Raw genomic sequence first — 21,440 nt, 5'->3', positions numbered from 1 at the left:
GGTCAGTTTGCTCATCCTCCCTGCAGTCCTGCTCTTGTCCACACAGGGAGTAAGAGCCTCGAACTTGTTGGACAAGAGCAAGGGCTGAGGCTCCTCCATCACTACATCCCGAGTCCCCATACCTTCCTCACTCATAGACGCACCCTCCTGTCCCCGACCACCGATCTAATTTGAATTAATTAATCTAATTGGTGTGACTAGCTCCTGGATCGCGGCGTCCAGGTAACTCCCCCCCTCCTTGATATGTCGTAGTGTCTGTAGCTCGGATTCCAGCTCATCGACGCGGAGCCGAAGTTCCTCGAGCTGCAGACACTTGCTGCAGATGTGGTCGCCATGGACCTCAATGGTGGCCATCAGCTTCCACATGTAGCAGCAGTGACACATTGCCTGCCCTGCCATCTATAATGTATTTAATTCATTAGATTTAGTTTTTAATCTCGCCCCTAATTTAAGGCCCTTAATTATAGCAAGGAGAGAAAAAAAAAGAGAAAAACTCACCAACCAATCACTTCCCCGCTTTCTCCTGTGACGTCAAATGTAGTCACCCTGTCTTACCTGCTCGCACTGCTCCCTGCAGGGGCTGGCTGCTCGCTGCTCTTTTACCTGCTCGCCAGTGGTGGTGTTCCCTTCACAGGTCAGGCGTCGGTGCAGTATGCCAGGGATCAACTTAGTGAACCTCCAATGCAAGTTTATCCCTCCTTAAATAAGGAGACCAAAACTGTACGCAGTACTCTAGGTGTGGTCTTACTAACGCCCTGTACAGCTGTAGCAAGACTTCCCTACTTTTATACTCCATCCCCCTTGCAATAAGGGCCTTCCTACTTGCTTGCTAACTCTGTTTCATGTACGAGGACATCCAGAACTCTCTGTACTGCAGCATTCTGTAGTCTTTCTATATTTAAATAATATTTTGCTTTTCTATTCTTCTTACCAAAATGGATAACCTCACATTTTTCCACATTATACTCCATCTGCCAAATTTTTGCCCACTCACTTAACCTATCTATATCCCTTTTCAGACTCTTTGCGTTCTCCTCAACTCGTTTTCCCACCTATCTTTGTATCGTCAGCAAATTTGGCTACAGTACACTCGGTCCCTTCATCAGTCATTAATATAGATTGTAAATCGTTGAGGCTCCAGCACGGATTCCTGTGGCACTCCAGGTGACAGTTTAATTACCTGAAAAAGACTCATTTAACCCAACTCTCTGTTTTCTGTTAGTTAGCCAATCCTTTATCTATGCTAATATATTATCCCCAACACTATGAGCTCTTATCTTGTGTAGTAACCTTTTATAGCGTCACTCGCCTGGAGCCAAATTAAACACTCAGCGGTAAGGCAAAAGCATCTTTATTTTAATTGTACTGGATTTTCAATAAGCCGAAGTTTTCAGAATGTTTAACCAATGGAGGAACAAAATTAATCTCATCACAGCACATCGTACTACAATCATGACTACCCGATTGAGTACACACACATTCTTTTGTACCTGTATATATAGTCTGCAAGAAAGTGAACAGATTACACTGCTGAACATGGGGTTTCTTACTGAACCATGATCTGAAAAGACAGGCTGTTGAAAGTTTTCAGTGTATTAAAAAAATAAATCATTTTAGATGGGGGTCACGTACACAGGAACAGTCTGTACCAAAGTAGCTGCTAACTTTTTTTTTGCTGCAAAAAATTCAAATATTGAGATGCAGGAAAGGATCCTGCCAACCTACCTTTATGGTGACATTTCCTTTTGTCAGTTTCCTCATGTTGAAACCCACAGTTGGAATCATATCTTCAGTGAACTGGCCAGACTGTATAGAAAACATAAAGAATACTGACTCAATATTCATATGTAAAAAGATTTAAGGGAAAACCACAAGTGTGCAAAGTTCTTTTCGCTAAAACAAAAACAGCGTAGGTGTTGAAGACTTGTACCGAATCTTCAGCTGGATTCAGTTTATTTTTAAAGATACATTTTTGTGCATGTCAAGGTTGAGGGATATTAGTGCTGGGAAATGGAACATCTCCCATTTCAAGCATCCAGTGAGTGATAGCATCAAGCACAAGCAGGTCAAGTGAGCGCAGAGAGCCGTGAATAATTATTTCACTGACCCACAAATAAAACTACTCGCCGAGTCATGCAAACAAAAATAAATGCACACGCATCAATTTAAGATTGGCACTAGATGCATAAAGTTTGGTTAGAAGAATTTCTATCAGGCAAAGGATTATTCGAATACAGAAATAAAGTTGAGTCAATCACAGGAAGAGGGAATTAGATGAACACTTTGTGGAAAAATAAAAATATTCAATAGTACAAGAGAGCAGAAAAAGATTAGATTAAATAGCTCCAATGTGGTGCAAGCACTGGCACAGGTGCAATAAGCCAAATAATCTCCTTCTGTGCTGAAATTTCAAAGATGCTAGGAGGTACAAGTCATGATTTTCATGTACGAGGTGTATTAAGTTGCAGCAAAGAACTAACCATAAGAAAACTGCTTTTTCAGCAAAAATAGGTCCGCAATTCTGCTGTCAGGACAAGTGAATGTGTTTCAGCAGTGTAAACACAAAGAGTAGGTGCACGCACACAGCTTTCCCATAATACAGACCAAATGTGTTCCAATTTAAAACTGCTTTAAGTCAGCTAACCTTAATTGAGACAAAAATCTGAGCAGAGCAATTGGATTGTGTCTTTCATCAGAGGGAACGTGCGGGGGTGGGGGGGGGAAAAGAGAAAGAGAAACTCAGCCAGAGTTCCTCTCCTGATTACCATCCAGCAAATACCCCCTCTCCCACTGGAAAGTGTGCATGTTAATTTGGGGTGAGGACAGAAATCTGGCAATGCTTTGATCCCTTCCCAATCAATCAAATAGCCTGCCAATTGGCTAGACCTTTTTGTTTTAATTGTTGATGGGATATGGGCATCGCTGCCAAGGCCAGCATTTATTGCCCATCCCTAACTGCCCTTCAAAAAGTGGTGGTGAGCCACCTTCTTGAACCACTGCAGTCCGCATGATGAAGGTACTTCCACAGTGCTGTTACGGAGGGAGTTCCAGAATTTTGACCCAGCGCCGATGAAGGAACGGCAATATACTTCCAAGTCAGGATGGTGTGTAACTTGGAAGGGAACTTGCAGGTGATGGTGTTCCCATTCGCATGCTGCCCTTGTCCTTCTAGGTGGCAGAGGTCGCGGGTTTCGGAGATGCTACCGAGGAAGCCTTGGTGAGTTGCTGCAGTGCATCTTGTAGGTGGTACACACTGCAGCCACGGTACATCGGCGGTGGAGGGAGTGAATGTTTAAGGTGGTGGATGGGGTGCCAAACAAGTGGGCTGCTTTGTCCTGGATGGTGTTGAGCTTCTTGAATTATGTTGGAGCTGTACTCATCCAGGCAAGTGGAGAGTATTGCATCACATTCCTGACTTATGCCTTGTAGATGGTGGAAAGGCTTTGGGGAGTCAGGAGGTGAGACACTCACCACAGAATACCCAGTCTCTGACTTGCTCTAGTTGCCACAGTATTTATGTAGCTGGTCCAGTTAAGTTTCTGTTCAATGGTGCCCCAAGATGTTGATGGTGGGGGATTCGGTGATGGTAATGCTGTTGAATGTCAAGCGGCAGTGGTTAGACTGTCACTTGTTGGAGCTAATCATTGCCTGGCACTTGCATGGTGCAAATGTTACTTGTCACTTATCAGCCCAAGTCTGAATGCCGTACAGGTCTTGCTGCAAATGGGCATGGACTGCTTCATTATCTGAGGAGTTGCGAATGGCACGGAACACACTGTGCAATCATCAGTGAACATTCCCACTTCTAACCTTATAATGGAGGGAAGGTCATTGATGAAGCAGCTGAAGATGATTGGACCTAGGACACCGCCCTGAGAAACTCCTGCAGCGATGTCCTGGGGCTGTGCTGATTGATCTCCAACAACCACAATCATCTTCTTTTGTGCTAGATATGACTCCAGTCAGTGGAGTTTTCCCATTGACTTCACTTTTACTAGGGCTCCTTGATGCCACACTCGGTCAAATGCTGCCTTGATGTCAAAGGCAGTCATTCTCACCTCACCTCTGGAATTCAGCTCTTTTGTCCATGTTTGGACCAAGGCTGTAATGAGGTCTGGAGCCAAGTGATCCTAGCAGAACCCAAACTGGGCATCAGTGAGCAGGTTATTGGTAAGTGCCGCTTGATAGCATTGATGATGAAACCTTCCATCACTTTATGATGATTGAGAGTAGACTGAGGGGACGGTAATTGGCCCGATTGGATATAACCTACTTTTTGTGGACAGAACATAGCTGGGCAGTTTTCCGCATTGTTGGGTAGATGCCAGTGTTGTAGCTGTACTGGAACAGCTTGGCTAGAGGCACAGCTAGCTCTGGAGCAGAAGCCTTCAGCACGACAGCTGGGGTGTTGTCGGGTCTCATAGACTCTGCTGTATCCAAGGTGCTCAGCCGTTTGATATCACATGGAGTGAATCGAATTGGCTGAACTGGTTTCTGTGATGGTGGGGACCTCAGGAGGAGACCGATATGGATCATCCACTCGGCACTTTTGGCTGAATATGGTTGTAAATGCGTCAACCTTGATTTTTTTGCTCTCACATGCTTGACTCCGCCATCATTGAGGATGGGGATATTCATGGAGCCCCCTCCTCCTGTTAGTTGTTTAATGGTCCACCTTCATTCACGACTGCATGTGGCAGGACTGCAGAGCTTTGATCTGATCTGTTGATTGTGGGATTGCTTAGCCCTGTCAATGGCATGCTGCTTCTGCTGTTTAGCACGCATGTAGTCCTGTGTTGCAGCTTCCCCAGGTTGGCACCTCATTTTTAGGTACTCCTGGTGCTGCTCCTAGCATGCTCTTCTACACTCATTATTGAGCCAGGGTTGGTCCCCTGGCTTGATGGTAATTGTTGTGTATCTGTAAAGCATGCACTCCCATGTTCCGCCACCAGGGAGTGCATCCCCTGAAGTCCCAAGGGATCCCAGCATTCCTTGGGAGCATTGTATATAAGCCAGCCCCCAAGGCCTGTTCCTCACTCTGGAGTGTCTTATTAAAGACTGAGGTCACTTACTTTAACCTTCCTGTGTGCAGTCCCATGTGTGTTAGGAACACAATAACTGGTGACGAGTATACGAATCCAACAAAACGATGCAGCAAACTGCGGGCATCCTGGAGAGGTTCTCGGAGGGTGAAGACTGGGAAGCCTATGTCGAACGGCTAGACCAGTACTTTGTAGCCAATGAGCTGGACGGAGAAGGAAGCGCTGCAAAAAGGAGAGCGGTCCTCCTCACTGTCTGCAGGGCACCGACCTACAGCCTCATGAAGAATCTTCTGGATCCGGTGAAACACACAGATAAGTCATATGAGGAGTTGTGTACACTGGTTCGGGAGCATCTTAACCAGAGGGAGAGCGTGCTGATGGCGAGGTATCGGTTCTACACGTGCCAGCGATCTGAAGGTGAGGAAGTGGCGAGCTACGTCGCCGAGCTAAGGCGACTTGCAGGACAATGTGAGTTTGATGGCTACCTGGAGCAAATGCTCAGAGATTTTTTTGTACTGGGCATTGGCCACGAGACCATCCTATGAAAACTTTTGACTGTAGAGACACCGACCCTCAGTAATGCCATTGCGATATGTCCACCAGTGATAATACCAAACAAATCTCTCAGCACATAAGTGCCAGCAATGTTCATAAATTAACTGGAACTGTGTTTGTGAGCAGAAATGTACAGGGCAGAAACCACGAGTCTGCAACTACCAGCAGGCCTCAGGTGACCCAGATGACTCAGAGCCGCAACAAAGGATGAATGCAAGGCAATTCACACCTTGTTGGCGTTGTGGAGGCTTCCATTCGGCCTATTCATGCCGCTTCAAAGGGTATGTTTGCAAGAGCTGTGGAACAATGGGGCACCTCCAACGAGCGAGCTGCAAGCTCTGCAAAACCTGCTAACCACCACATGGTAGAGGAAGATCGGTCCAGGGTGGATCAAAGCAATTTCGAACCTCAGAGAGAGGAGGCGGCAGATGCTGAAGTACACGGGGTGCACACATTTTCGATGAAATATCCACCTATAATGCATCATCCATATCATCCAAGCTAATGTCCCTCCTTACTATTGCATTAATTTCCTCTTTAACCAGCAACGCCACCCTGCCTCCTTTTCCTTTCTGTCTATCCTTCCTAAATGTTGAATACCCCTGGATGTTGAGTACCCAGCCTTGGTTACCCTGGAGCCATGTCCCCGTGATGTCAATTACATCATATCTGTTAACTGCTATTTGCGCATACACTGAAGTTTACAAGGATGAGAGGGGAACTCATAGAAACTTACAAGATTCTGACGGGACTGGACAGGTTAGATGCGGGAAGAATGTTCCCGATGATGGGGAAGTTCAGAACCAGGGGACACAGTCTTAGGATAAGGGGTAGGCCATTTAGGACTGAGATGAGGAGGAACTTCTTCACTCAGAGTTGTTAACCTGTGGAATTCCCTACCGTAGAGAGTTGTTGATGCCAGTTCATTGGATATATTCAAGAGGGAGTTAGATATGGCCCTTATTGCTAAAGGGATCAAGAGGTATGGAGAGAAAGCAGGAAAGGGGTACTGAGGGAATGATCAGCCATGATCTTATTGAATGGTGGTGCAGGCTCGAAGGGCCGAATGGCCTACTCCTGCACCTATTTTCTATGTTTCTATGATCATTGACCTCAACTCCACTTTCCCACCTGATCCCCATCCCTTGATTCCCCTCGAGTCCAAAAATCTATCAGTCTTGAATATACTCAATGATTGAGCATCCACAGCCCTTTATGGTAGAGAATTCCAACAGTTCACAACATTCAGTGAAGAAATTCCTGCGCATCTCAATCTTAAATTGCCGACCCCTGATCCTGAGACTATGCTCCCTACTTTTGGACTCTCCAGCCAGGGAAACAACCTCTCACCATCTACCCTGTCAATCCTCCTCAGCATCTTGTATGTTTCACTGAGATCACCTCTCATTATTCTAAACTCCAGAGAGTATAGGCCCAATCTACTCAATCTCTCCTCATAGGATATCTCTCCCATCCCAGGGATCAATCGAGTGAACCTTGTTGCATCGCCTCGAAGGCAAGTATGTCCTTCCTTAGACAAGGAGACCAAAACTGTGCACAGGACTCAAGATGTGGTCTCACCACATCCCTTAACAATTGTAGTAAGACTTCTTTACTCTTGTACTCTGATCTCCTTGTAATAAAGGCCACATGCCATTTGCCTTCCTAATTGCTTGCTATATCTGCATGCTAGCTTTCTGTGTTTCCTGTACGAGGACATCTAAATCTCTTTGAACACCAAATAGTTTACCATTTAAAATAGTGTTTTTCTATTCTTCCTACCAAAGTGAATAACCTCACAGTTCCCCACGTTATACTCTATCTGCCAACTTATTGCCCACTCACTTAACCTGTCTACATCCCTTTGCAGGATCTTGTGTCATCTCACAGCTTACTCTCCCACCTAACTTTGTATCATCAGCATACTTGGATAGATTGCACTCAGTCCCTTCATCCAAGTCATTAATATAGATTGTAAATAGCCGAGGCCCAAGCACTGATCATTGCGGCACCCCACTGGTTACAGCCTGCCAACCTGAAAATGACCCATTTATCCCTACTCTCTGTTTTCTGTCCGTTAACCAATTCTCTATCCATGCTAACATATTACACCCAACTCCATGCGTCCTCATCTTACGTAGCAACCTTTTCACATGGCACCTTATCGAATGCCTTTTGGAACTCCAAATATACTACATCCACTAGTTCCCCTTTATCTACCCTGCTAGTTACATCCTCAAAAAATTCTAATAAATTTGTGAAACATCATTCCCCTTTCATTAAACCATATTGACTCTGCCTAATCATATTATGATTTGCTAAGTCCTCTGTTACCACTTCCTTAATAATGGATTCCAGCATTTTACTAATGAATGATATCAGGCTAACTGGCTTGTAATTCCCCGCTTTCTCTCTAAGCCGATCAAGAGGGCTGTTTTGTCCTGGATGGCGTCAAGCTTCTTGAGTGTTGTTGGAGCTTCAAATCATCCAGGCAAGTGAGCGTGTTCCCAACTTGCGACTTGTAGGTGGTGGAAAGGCTTTGAGAAATCAGGAGATGAGACACTCACTGCAGAATAGCCTTGGACCTGCTCTTGTCACCACAGTATTTATGTGGCTGGTCCAGTTAAGTTTCTGGTGAATGCTGACCCCCAGGATGTTGATGGTGGGGGATTCGACAATGGTTATGCCATTAAATTCATGGGGAGGTGATTAGACTTTCTCTTGTTGGAGATAGTCATTGCTGGCACTATTCAGCCCAAGCCTGGATATTGTCCAGGTCTTGCTAGATGTGGGTACGGACCGCTTCATTAGCTGAGGAACTGCGAATAGAACTGGGCACTTGTGCAATCATCAGCAAACATCCCTATTTCTGACCTTGTGATGGAGGGAAGGTCATTGATGAAGCAGCCTAGGACACAGCCCTGAGGAATTCCTGCAGCGATGACCTGGAGCTGAGATGATTAGACTCCAACAATCACAACCATCTTCCTTTGTTCTAGGTGTAACTCTAACCAGTGAAGGGCTTACCCCCTGATCCCCATTGACTTCAATTTTACAAAGGCTTCTTGATGCCACACTCGGTCAAATGCTGCCTTGATGACTCTTGCCTCAACTCTGGAATTCAGCTCTTTTGTTCATTTTTGGAGCAAGGCTATAATGTGATCTGTAGCTAAGTGATCCTATTATTCTTGTGTGTACAAATCAGCAAACTAATATACAAACAAAACAAAAAAGCCGATGGCTTGGAGTCTCCGCTACACCCAGAATGCACTGGACACAGCGCTGGTTTTGTCGAGGCTGGAAGTACAATTTCCCTTCAAAGCAAGGCTGAAGATTGCAAAGTAAGACCATTTTCTACCTGTCCTGTGGCTACAGTTGACTGCTGGTCACTGCGGACTTCAATTAACTAATTACTGCAGGAGATTAGGACACACTTGTGTGGCCTCAGCTGACTGCTGGACACAGGTCTTGTGAACCAACGACAGACCAATTTGAAGTAATTGTCGCAACAGAAACATACTTGGGCCAGTGGGTTCAATTGACTGCTGGTCACTGCAGGTCAGGTGATTAACAATTTACGTGACCGCAGGTGCCTGTGCGCCCAAGAGTCAGGGCAATGAGTGAAGTAATTAAGAAAGCAAATGGTATGTTGACATTTATTACAAGAGGATTTGAGTACAAAAGTAAAGACGTCTTACTGCAAGTATATAGGGGCCTGATGAGACCACACCTGGAGTAGTGTGTACAGTTTTGTCTCCTTACCGAAGGAAGGATATACCTGCCATAGAGGTTCACCAGACTGATTCCTGGGATGGGGGGGGGGGGGGGGGGGGGGGGGGGATTGTCCTACATGGAGAGATTGAGTAGACTAAGCCTATAGTCGCTAGAGGTTAGAAGAATGAGAGGTGATCTCATTGAAACATACAAAATTCTTGTAGGGCTTGACAGGGTAGATTCAGGGAGGATGTTTCCCCTGCCTGGGGAGTTTAGAACCAGGGGTCACAGTCTCAGAATAAGGTGTTGGCCATTTTGGACTGAGATGAGGAGAAATGTCTTCACTCAGAGGGTGGTGAATCTTTGGAATTCTCTACCTCAGAGGCCTGTGGAGGCTTAGTCGTCGAGTATATTCAAGACAGAGATCGATAGATTTTTGGATATTAAGGGAATCAAGGGATATGGGGATAGTGCAGAAAAGTGAAGTTAAGGTCGAAGATCAGCCATGGTCTTATTGAATGGCGGAGCAGGCTCAACGAGCCAAATGGCTTACTCCTGCTCCTATTTCTTATGTTATGTTATTAACCCCGAACTCTCCTCAAATGGGCGTAATTGGCAGAAACTCGCAATTTCCGACATGGGGATGTGACCAGTTTTGCGAGCGGGGACCGCTTTGGACCAATGGACATTAGGACCAGCGTAAAATATCGCAAATACTCAAGCGTAATGTGGTTACGAGTGCAACTCAGGCTTAAAATTCTGCAATCTTTAGTGCTATTTCATTCAATTCTAGCCAGATTAAGCCGATATCTGGGCGGAAATCATGCAGAATCTTGGGGCCATAATGTCTTTCTACCACAGATATCCTGTGTCAAATTTCAGTTCAGGAGCTTTCATTTGCATTTTTACATGGAGTCTGACGCAAGAACCATCAAACTCCACGTTCAGGGAAATACGATAGTGTATGAACTACCTGAAGCACAACCGATTATGGTTTAGAAGCAGCTTTATCTGCTCGAACCCACTGTATACACGAGCAGTTCACTGCGTCCTGTAAGTATATTACACCTAGTGCGGTATATCCATCATCTGCCGCTGCGCCGTAGCCATTAACCTCCACATTCATGCGGTAGAGAGAGTGCCAGATTCAAAATCAATCACAGTACCCATATCACGAGAAGGTGACAAATGACCCTTCTGCAGCCAGATTTGTTGCTGCAAGGAAGCTGTGAAAGGGGGAAGCAGCAGAAGGGGTTCCAGTCATGGAATGAAATTTAATACTCTAAAGAAAAACAAAATTAAAGAGTTCAGTCCAGCACATAAACAAATGCTCCAACACACACACACAGCTCACATAAAAAATGATGTCATGGGCCAGGTACCAGAGGCTGCCAGTGCTTTTTTTTTTTAACTGGACTCTCGGGTGAGAAGCTATCCTCAGTGAAGGAGGAAAAGATTCGAAACAACACAAAAACACCACGGCAACTTAAACTAAAGCAAGCAATGAAAATACTCAGCTGAACACCCTTGAGAATAGTTTCTTGCCTGTAGCTAATTCTCATGGTTAAAAGCAGTTTGATTTTTTTTTATAAAGTGAACTACATAGTGAAATCAGTTGCAATATTTCTTTTTAATAATTTCAAAAGTTTTTTTATTTTTTTTATTTTATTTTTTTTAATATTTATTTATTTATTTATTCGTCGCCAATCTTTCCAATTCTTTGTCAGATCATCTTGTCAGATTACAAACGCCAGAGGTCACCTTGCACACATCAAGGATCACTCTGCGCCAATGCTCTTAGCCAAAAGGCCTAGAGCCACTGCACCGTTCCTGGAAGTACTGCAATACCAGGTTCGTGCCATGGAGGTGGATGGGTCAGGCCCCCCACACACCTCCGTGGAGGTGGATGGGTCAAGCCACCCCTCAAAAGTTTGTTCTTGAAGTTTGACATATTAGACCTGTATACACCAGCTGTATTTCATACATTAGCTGTATTTACACATCTTTTGAGAGTTTCAACCTACAATTTGAAGTGGTTCATGCAGCATGTCCAGTACATATGCCTGCCATGTGGATGCACGAGTTATTAATGCAAAATTTAAGGACACGAAAACTGCTATAAAATTGGATGAAGATTCCAACCATCTTCTCTCATTTGACAGCTGTGCTGGACCCACCTTTTTCTGCCTCTGATCTTCTAGCTTCTCCCACTGCGCTCTGTCCACTCCCACCCCACTATCTCAATCGGTCATAATCCTCAATCCTTAGCAAACTACTTCCAGCCCACTTACTCCCAGCTTCTACCACCTCAGGCTCTCATCACTCCTGGGCAGGCTAATAGCTTCCTTCTGCCTCAATCTAGGCACGCTTCACCACATCAACTGCAGCTCTCGCTAGTGGCTCTGCCTCAGCAGAGACCCATTTCCCTTTTGTGTTTTTAAAAACAGAAAATGCTGAGAATATTCAGCAGGCCAGGCAGCATCTGTGGAGAGAGAAATAGAGTTAACGTTTCAGGTCTGTGACACTTCAGATGCGACAGATTTTAACCAGGTGCGGAGGCAAGAAGAGGGCGGAGCGGAGGGGAGGAAAGAACAAAAGGAACGGTCTGTGATAGAGTGGAAGGCAGGAGTGATTAAATGCTGCAAATGGGAAAACAGCTGAAAAAATAGCAGTAGAGGTTATGATCTAAAATTACTCGATGTTGATTCCAGAGGGCTGTAAAGTGCCTAATCGAAAGATGAGGTGCTGTTCCTTGAACTTAAGTTGAGCTTCGTTGGAACAGTGCAAGAGGCTGCGATAAGAGAGGTCAAAGCGGGAATGGAGCGGGGACTTAAAGTGACAAGTGACCAGAAGCTCGGGGTCACCCTGACGGACTGAATGGAGGTGTTCTGCAAAGCGATCACCCAATCTGCATTTAGTTTCCCCGATGTAGCGGAGAACGCATCGTGAGCAGTATACAAAATTGCAAGTAGTACAAATAAATCGCTGTTTCACCTGGAAAATGTGTTTGGGACCCTGGACAGTGGGAAGAGATGAGGTAAAAGGGCAGGTGTTACATAGAAACATAGAAAATAGGTGCAGGAGTAGGCCATTCGGCCCTTCGAGCCTGCGCCACCATTCAATAAAATCATGGCTGATCATTCACCTCAGTACCACTTTCCTGCATTCTCTCCATACCCCTTAATCCCTTTAGCCGTAAGGGCCATATCCAACTCCCTCTTGAATAAATCTAACGAACTGGCATCAATAACTCTCTGCGGTAGAGAATTCCATAGGTTAACAACTCTCTGTGAAGAAGTTTCTCCTCATCTCTGTCCTAAATGGCTTACCCCTTATCCTTAGACTTAGTTCTGGACTCCCGCAATATCGGGAACATTCTTCCTGCATCTAACCTGTCCAGTCCCGTCAGAATTTTATATGTTTCTATGAGATCCCCTCTCATCCTTCTAAACTCCAGTGAATACAGGCTCAGTCGATCCAGTCTCTCCTCATATGTCAGTCCTGCCATCCCAGGAATCAGTTTGGTGAACCTTCGATGCACTCCCTCAATAGCAAGAACGTCCTTCCTCAGATTAGGAAACCAAAACTGAACACAATATTCCAGGTGAGACCTCACCAAGGCCCTGTACAGCTGCAGCAAGACCTCCCTGCTCCTATACTCAAATGCCTCAGCTATGAAGGCCAACATACCATTTGCCTTCTTCACCTGCATGCCAACCTTCAATGACTGATGTACCATGACACCCAGGTCTCGTTACACCTCTTTTCCTAATCTGCCGCCATTCAGATAATATTCTGCCTTCATGTTTTTGCCACCAAAGTGGATAACCTCACATTTATCCACATTATACTTCATCTGCCATGCATTTGCCCACTCACCTAATCTGTCCAAGTCACCCTGCAGCCTCTTAGCATCCTCCTCACAGCTCACACCGCCACCCAGCTTAGTGTCATCTGCAAACTTGGAGATATTACCCTCAATTCCTTCATCTAAATCACTGATGTATATTGTAAATAGCTGGAGTCCCAGTACTGAGCCCTGCGGCACCCCACTAGACACTGCCTGCCATTCTGAAAAGGACCCATTTATCCCAACTCTCCGCTTCCTGTCTGCCAACCAGTTCTCTAACCACGTCAGTACATTAGCCCCAATACCATGTGCTTTAATTTTGCACACCAATCTCTTGTATGGGACCTTATCAAAAGCCTTTTGAAAGTCCAAATACACCACATCCACTGGTTCTCCCTTGTCCACCCTACTAGTTACATCCTCAAAAAATTCCAGAAAATGTGTCAAGCATGATTTTCCTTTCATAAATCCACGCTGACTTGGACCAATCCTATCACTGCTCTCCAAATGCGCTGCTATTTCATCCTTAATGATCGATTCCAAAATTTTCCCCACCACCGATGTCAGGCTAACTGATCTATAATTACCCGTGATCTCTCTCCCTCCTTTTTTAAAAAGTGGTGTTACATTAGCAACCCTCCAGTCCATAGGAACTGATCCAGAGTCGATAGACTATTGGAAAATGATCACCAATGCAGCCACTATTTCTAGGGCCACTTCCTTAAGTACTCTTGGATGTAGACTATCAGGCCCTGGGGATTTATCGGCCTTCAACCCCGTCAATTTCCCGCCCAATAAGGATATCCTTCAGTTCCTCCTCCTCACTAGTCCTTCAGACCCTTAGTACATCGGGAAGGTTATTTGTGTTTTCCTTTGTGAAGACAGAACCAAAGTACTTGTTCAGTTGGTCTGCCATTTCTTTGTTCCCCATTATAAATTCACCCAATCCGACTGCAAGGGACCAACGCTTGTCTTCACTAATCATTTTCTCTTCACATACCTATAGAAGCTTTTGCAGTCATTTTTTGTGTTTCCGGCAAGCTTCCTCTCATATTCTATTTTCCCCCTCTTAATTAAACCCTTTGTCCTCCTCTGCTGTATTCTAAAGTCCTCCGGTTTGCTACTTTTTCTGGCAAATTTGTATGCCTCTTCCTTGGATTTAACACTATCCTTAATTTCCCTTGTTAGTGACGGTTGAGCCACCTTCCCCGTCTTCACTAATCTTTTTCTCTTCACATATCTATAGAAGCTTTTTCAGTCAGTTTTCATGTTCCCAGCAAGCTTCCTCTCATACTCCCACAGCTACCTGGACTACTCTTCCTCCCACCCCCTTTCATCTCCAGCGCTTGCACGGGAAGGTGCCGTGGGAAGGGGAGGTGGCGCTGGGGGTTATTGAGGAGTGAACCAGGAAGGAAAGGTTATAGAGAGCACGGTTCCCTTCAGAATGCTGAAAGGGGAAGGGAGGGAAGATGTGATTGGTGGTGGGATCACGCTGGAGGTGGCAGAGGATGATCTGTTGAATGTGGAGGCTGGTGGGGTGAAAGATGAGGACGAGGAGAACCCTATTGTGATTCTGGGAGGGAGGGGAAGGAGTGAGAGCAGAAGGGGAAATAGAACGGTCGAAGGCCATGTCAAATACGGTAGAGGGGAATCCTTGGTTGAGCACTAGTATGGAAGGTAGAGACGAAGCAACTGGGAGAATGGAATATAGGCCTTACAGGACTGGGGTGGGAGGAAGTGTAGTCCAGGTAGCTGTGGGAGTCAGTGGGCTTATTGTGGATGTTTGCCGTTAGCCGATCCTCAGAAATGGAGACAGAGAAATCGAGGCAGGGAAGAGACAGAGATGGACCGTGTGAAGGTGAGGGAAGGGTGGAAATGTTTCTATTGTCTCCTTTTGTGTTGTTTTCCACACTTGGCTACTCCCCTGCAGTTAATTTTTCCAGCCTCCTTTCCCTCCCCCTTATCTATCCATTCCCTGTGTTCACATAACCAGATAATCAGTTCTAGTGATGTTGGTAGAGAGATAAATATTAGGCAGGTCACTGGAGCGAACTCCCCTGCTCTTCTTCAAATAGTGCTGTGGGATCTTTTACATTCACCTGAGAGGGAAGACAGTTTAACATCTCATCTGAAAGGCAGTGCAGCACTTCCTCAGTATTGCACCAACATGTCAGCTTAGATCATGTGCTCAAGACCCTGGAGTGAGATTTGAACCCAGCTTTTGACTCAGAGGCGAGAGTACTACGACTGAGCCAAGACGGACACCTAAATGCTTTCTCTTGCTTCTCATCCTTTGTTCCAATGTAACCCAGGCATCATTGGCTCCCTCTTCATCTATGCACTAAATAGGCAACATCATCCGGAAAGATGGTGCTGCTTTTACATGTACGCCAATGACTCTCAACTCGGCACCTCAATCCCACCACTGATGTCATTCTCTCCAACTGCTTATCCACAATTGAGGCAAAACTTCCTCCAGCTAAATACCAACAAAACCAATGCCATCCTCTTTGATTACTATGTGCCTCTGGTCTCAACTCTATCAACCTCCCAGCTACAATTTCAGGCTAAATCCAGAGATGCAGACCCTTGATGCACTGCTTATCCCCAAAAATCATCTATCTTTGCCTCCATGACACCACCTCTGCCAGCAAAATCTTAATACAAACCTTTATCTCCTCAAGGTTGAATTTCGCAAATAATCGCAAATTGCTAGCCTCCCTCCATGAACTAGTTTATCCAGAATACTCACCTGCACTAGGGCCTGAATCCCCATCATGCCCATTTATGGCGAGCTCTACTGACCCCTTGTGCCCGAGAGAACTAATTAAAATCCATTTCCTTATCTCAAATCCCTGCATGCCTTTGACTGTTACCTCCACGATCTCCTCCAACAGTACATCACTTCTCACATCCTCTGCTCCTCCAACACTACGGGAATAACTTTCCAGGGGGAGCTTTCCATGGGGTCAGCGGGCACGATCGGTGGCAGATCGGGTGGGAAAGTGTTTTTTTTTTGACAGCGGGTCAGAATCCTGCCGTCAACCCGCCTTTATCAAATGTCGGGTCTGTCAGTGCTGAGTCGACCAGACACGCAGCGGCAGAGGAGGCAACTGAAATCATTAGTGGCTTGCTTACAGGCACTTATTGCTTTATCCCAGCTTTTGGAATTTGACAGGTCACCCACCGGTTTCCCGCTGTGCCTAGATCTCGTCAGTGACGCTGAGGCGGGAAGTCACTTGCCATTGTTTCAGCTGATGAGTTGACAGCTTCAAATGTCAAGTCAAAGCTACCAGCTGATTCAGATATCTTTCTTTAGCCACAAGCTTCTCTGAACTGCATTTTCACTACAGATTCAGAATGCCGCAAGTCTTTACAAAAGTCTCCATCCGGTATGATCTCATTAACTTTCACACCATTGACAGATCGCTGCTGTCATCTCTACCTCACCTGTCATCTATTCAATCAGCATGGGTGCCCTTGAAACTCTCTCACCTTGATCCTCAGAATCCCATCATGATCAGCCCCAACACCAGCATCACCAACAGCATCAACAGCACCACCACCAACCTTCTCCGCAATCAACTGATGTTGCACAGGACAACAGGGCATCAGCAGCTGACCATACTGCTGCCCAGGACATCAGGGATGGCCTCACTATGGCCAAATTTACTTGACTTGTCGCTATACACCCTGGCTGCCACATGGGCCAAGTTGGCACCCCCTTACACCAAGATCATTATAAACCATCCCTACAATGCCTAAGTCATTCCTTTCACACTCACCACCATTACTGGGGGGGGGGGGGGGGGTGCGAGGGGGGTACCGTTATGTCTCACCATTCAGTGCAACTCACTAGGCCACTTCCAAAGGTTCACAAATCTGTCCAAGAACGCAAAGTGTTCAAAATAAAGACAGCACATTAACAGAAACTTCACATGATCATTGGCTAAAACACACAAGTGTCTACCCTTGTATGATTGGACTAGAATGAGGGCATGGGTGAGGAATGGTTCATGAGATGGGGAAGTGATAATGTAGATAGCGAGAGAGGGATGGGTGGAGGTGCAAGGTAAGTTGGTCTGAGTAAGGATGTGCAGGAGTAGGGTAGGGAAGGCAGAATGATGGCGATGTGATGAGTGGCATAGCAGCTGAGGTCAAGTAACATTTCGTGATCTACTGAGATCATTGAAAAGTTTGCCTCACTGCAGCCTGGTCCTCACGACGATATCCTCCTGTGCAATGTGTAACCAGGCTATGTAGGTGTCCTGGGGAGGTCTCTTCCACCCATTGGAAGGTAAGAGAACCTCCCTGCATAAGCATTTGGAGGGAGTCATGGGAGAGCCTGGGTGCAGCTGTGTACCTTTGTGCAGGGCTTGTCAGTGTTTGCAGCACCTCAATGCTGTAGAACACTGACAGCACAAAAATGTCAAAATAAATTTGCGCATGGTCCTTTTAAGGAAACCGGCTGATGACGCGTCATCAAATCACGTCATCAGACCCGCTTCTTTCAGTTGGCCGGCAAACGCGTTGGGCAGGCTCAACAAACCAATCGGGGGAAAATCATTCTACACAGCGGGCTGGGAGCAGGTAGGGAGGCTGGGACCCGCCACTGACATCACCTGCCACGGGCCCACCGAGGTAGGGAAAATCTCAGTCTACCTTACTTCCCATTCCCCACCACCTCTGCTTCCCCCACTCCATCTCACCCACAGCATCTCTACATTGTTACTCTCCTTCAGCCCCCGTTTCTTCAAATCTCTCTTTCCCGTGTCTTCCTCTTCCCCGGTGTCCACCAGCTCTCAGACATCTCTTTATATGAGGACTATAGAAAAGTAAGATGGTGCTGTTGTTCTGTGTGTTAAGCATTGCCAAACTTTAACAAAAACTTAAATGACAATTGGAAACCATTAAAAACTTCACCCTTCTTGCTATCTTGATAGCTCAGAGTCAAAGTTTCCTTCTCTATCCCATACAAACCAGGAACATCCCATGTTCAATCACCAGTCATGGTGTGTCTTCCACAGGTGGACTGTGTGTCACACTCACTGTCAAGACTCACATATGAACAATAGCCACTTGGGCAAGCAACCAGAGGATGACTATTACTCATTGAACTCTACCCCAGTGAAGAAAAAAGCACCATTAGGGAGGAGAGAAAACTGGCAGAAGAGATGACAGAGAAAAAAAAACTCGGAAAAAAATCTTCCAATTTATTCCTTTAGATGACAGCACTGGACACAAGACTGGTGAGATGTTCAGTCATTAGGTACAGGGGACAAACCATTTGACTTCCTACATTATCTTCATGTTTTCCATAGAATAAAAATCAGGTCCAAAGGGCTCCCTTAATGCAGTCAATAGAGAAGCAGGTATCCCAAATTAACTTAAACTTGCTTTCTCATATAAAGCAAATAGTTTGAACCATTTAGATCCAATAATCCACAAGCAATGGTTCTAGAAGTTTTGCATTTTGGCATTTTTTCAATTACATTTTTCATTGATTATAGCCCTCAAAATCCATCAATGATTGAAATCCTAGGGCTCAATTTTCGGCACCTGTGGGCACCGTTTTGTTGGCGTCCGCTGATTTTTTTGGAACAATCTTGATTTTGAAACATTCCTCAAAGTTTGTATGCCGGCGGCAACTGTCAGCGCCGGATATTTTGTGTATGGCAGATTTTTTGGCGCAGGTCTGGGTGAAAACTGATTTCTGCTCCGTTTGTGGCATTTCAGCGATTTTCCCCAACACCGATTTTTTTTTTTAAGGACGGCCTTAAGTACCGATCAGAAAAACCCTACGTTAAGTTATGAAAATCGGCGCACAGGTCTGAATCAGAGCTGTTTCTTTGCAGTTTAGTCTTGTTCATAAAGATAGTTTATAATGATCATGTTTAATGTGTTTCTTTTTCATCTCTTTACATTAAAGATTACTTGTTCTGGTGTTGGGCCCCCACTCCCGGTTCCGCTGCAATCCCGAGCAGAATGACCCCCTCTCCCCCGCCCCGCTGCAAGCCCTGGCCGTGGAGCTTCAGCCCTGTGTGTGTCTCTCATTACCCTGGCAACCTCCCTCAGTGTGTCGCTCGTTACCCTGACAATCTCAGCTTTTGGCACAGACTTGAAGCTCCACCCCACAGATTTAACTTCGGGTACCGCAGCGCCAAAATGAAATTTTACTTTTTTTTTCCGGCACAATCAGGCACAAAAAAAACCTGGATGCCAAAAATCAGCAAAGAAGAAAATAGAGCCCCTAGTTTTTACAAAACTTTCCATCCATCAACAGAACATAATGGCCTGAAAGTTGCAGGCGGGACGACGGCAAATTGGCAGCTTTCGCTGTCATTCCATCTTATAAACTGACCACAACTTCGGAATTTGGCACATTCGCAGTCGCATGCAGAAATCTCGAAGTTGCGGTCTGTCAATGACAACTCTAAATCATGCCGCGATGTGCCCCTCCCCCTCACAGAGCCAGCAATCTGTGTAATCACCCAAATCGAGGAAACTGATGAAAACTTTGGCTCTTCTGCAGTGAGTATACTGCGAAATTCCCCACTAACAGTTAGACCCAATGGGATTAGGTGTAACTGGGGTTTTAACAGCATTATTACTGCTAAACAAATATTAAGGGCCTGAAAACTAATTTTAATCTTGTGCAGTGTGAAATTTGCCCATTTTAATAAAAATTTTAATTAAGAAACTTTTGAAAAAAAAGTAATTTTTAATTTTTTTTTAAAGTTTGTCTATCTTTATTTCAGGTTTGCCTTTTCCCTATGTGAGAGCCCCAATCTTTGGTTTGCTCTCTCGAATAGGTTCAAAAAGTTAGAATTTTTAGAGCTTACTCACTTCCTGTTTGTTGTGTGAGAATTCTGCCTTTTGATTGGCTGCTCAGACAACCTGTTGACGTCACAGCTGTTTGCACGAGGGAATCCCCATTAAGTTCCATTGATTTGAATTGAAGGTCGGTAAACCCAAGTTCTCGACACTGGGAGCGCGAGATGCTTGCGCGAAGCGTACTTCGAGGCCAGCAGCAAACGCCTTCGCGTCGCTGCAGACCGCAAATTCCAGGCCAATGTTCAGTGCTTGTGTGTTAATTTTGCCATTCCTTTTCCCATCAGAATCTAAGGGTGCATTTATACTGCGAGGTAATTCCCACTTCCCAAGAATTCACAAGTGGCAGCACAAGTATTAAGTTGGGTAATATTTGATCCCAAGGTGAGCTTCCAACCACATATCCACACCATAACCAAGACCGTCTATTTCAACCTCTCGAACATCACCCATCTCTGCCCCTGCCTTAGCTCATCTGCTGCTAAAACCCTCATCCATGCCTTCGTTACCTCTAGACTTAACTATTCCAACACACTCTTGGCTGGCCTCCCATGTTCTACCCTACGTAAACTTGAGGTCAGCCAAAACACGGCAGCTCAGGTCCCAACTCGGACCAAATGCCGTACCCCCATCACTCCTGTGCATTCCGACCGACAATGGCTCCCGGTTAAACACCTCTATTTTAAAATTCTCATCCTTGTTTTCAAATCCCTCCATGGCCTCACCCCTCCCTTCTTCCTATCTCTGTGATCTCCTCTTAAAGATGACATGCATGATGCAGTGTTCCTTACAGCATAGCTAAGGGGGAGCCCCTTTGATTTCCTACGAAGGATTTTGTTCAACCTTCTAGTGTCTTGGCTGGAATGGAGCTCAACCATGCCAATACTCTGCAGTGCCCAACACAGGTCTTACTGATCAACTGACTACATTTCCAAATATTGCTCAAAAAACAGAAGTCGTCCATAAGAAGGGATCTTTTTTTCCTGCAATTTGTAGTCAGCCTGTCACAGACTTGCAGATTTTCTTCAAGTTAAATTTCAAGGTTTAGGAGTCAGGATAAAGCCATATGACTTACCCAGCTATATTTTATGATGATTTAACAACGTTTGACAAGGGATGGATGTACGTGGTCATCAATCTGGCCAAAGTGAATGGATTCACAGCCAAGCATTCAAGCAGCAAGAAGCAAAGTACTCGGGCAGCAAAAGAAAAAAAACAATCTTGCATTTGTATAGCATGGCAGCCAATTTTCATGTGGCAATGTCCCATGTAAATCATCAAACAAATGTATTGTTGGTGGTGTGGGCTAAGGTAGAAATGATGGCCAGGACGCCCAAACTCCCTGCTCCCCTTCAAACAGTGTCATGGGATCCTGGGCAAGTAGATGGGATCTACTTCAGTGCTACTCAGTTTCACATCGCCTCCGAAAGAGGTACGTCAAACAATGT

At 45.4% G+C, this 21,440-nt stretch overlaps 1 protein-coding gene across 1 annotated transcript in view; it reads right to left on the bottom strand.

Annotated features, from left to right (window-relative positions):
* The window catches only part of LOC139280847 (ADP-ribosylation factor-like protein 8B-A), a 121,223-nt gene that overhangs the window by 92,412 nt on the left and 7,371 nt on the right, over positions 1 to 21,440 (bottom strand). Inside the window, exon 2 of the mRNA XM_070900595.1 lies at positions 1,726 to 1,806. Within this exon, the coding sequence (XP_070756696.1) occupies positions 1,726 to 1,806 (81 nt within the window). The remainder of the gene's footprint in view (positions 1 to 1,725; positions 1,807 to 21,440) is intronic.

The sequence above is a fragment of the Pristiophorus japonicus genome, chromosome 15 (genome assembly GCF_044704955.1).
Source record: "Pristiophorus japonicus isolate sPriJap1 chromosome 15, sPriJap1.hap1, whole genome shotgun sequence".
NCBI classification, from domain to species: Eukaryota; Metazoa; Chordata; class Chondrichthyes; family Pristiophoridae; genus Pristiophorus; species Pristiophorus japonicus.
The sequence above is the reverse complement of the archived record's forward strand: the minus strand, read 5'-3'. Positions and strand labels throughout refer to the sequence as shown.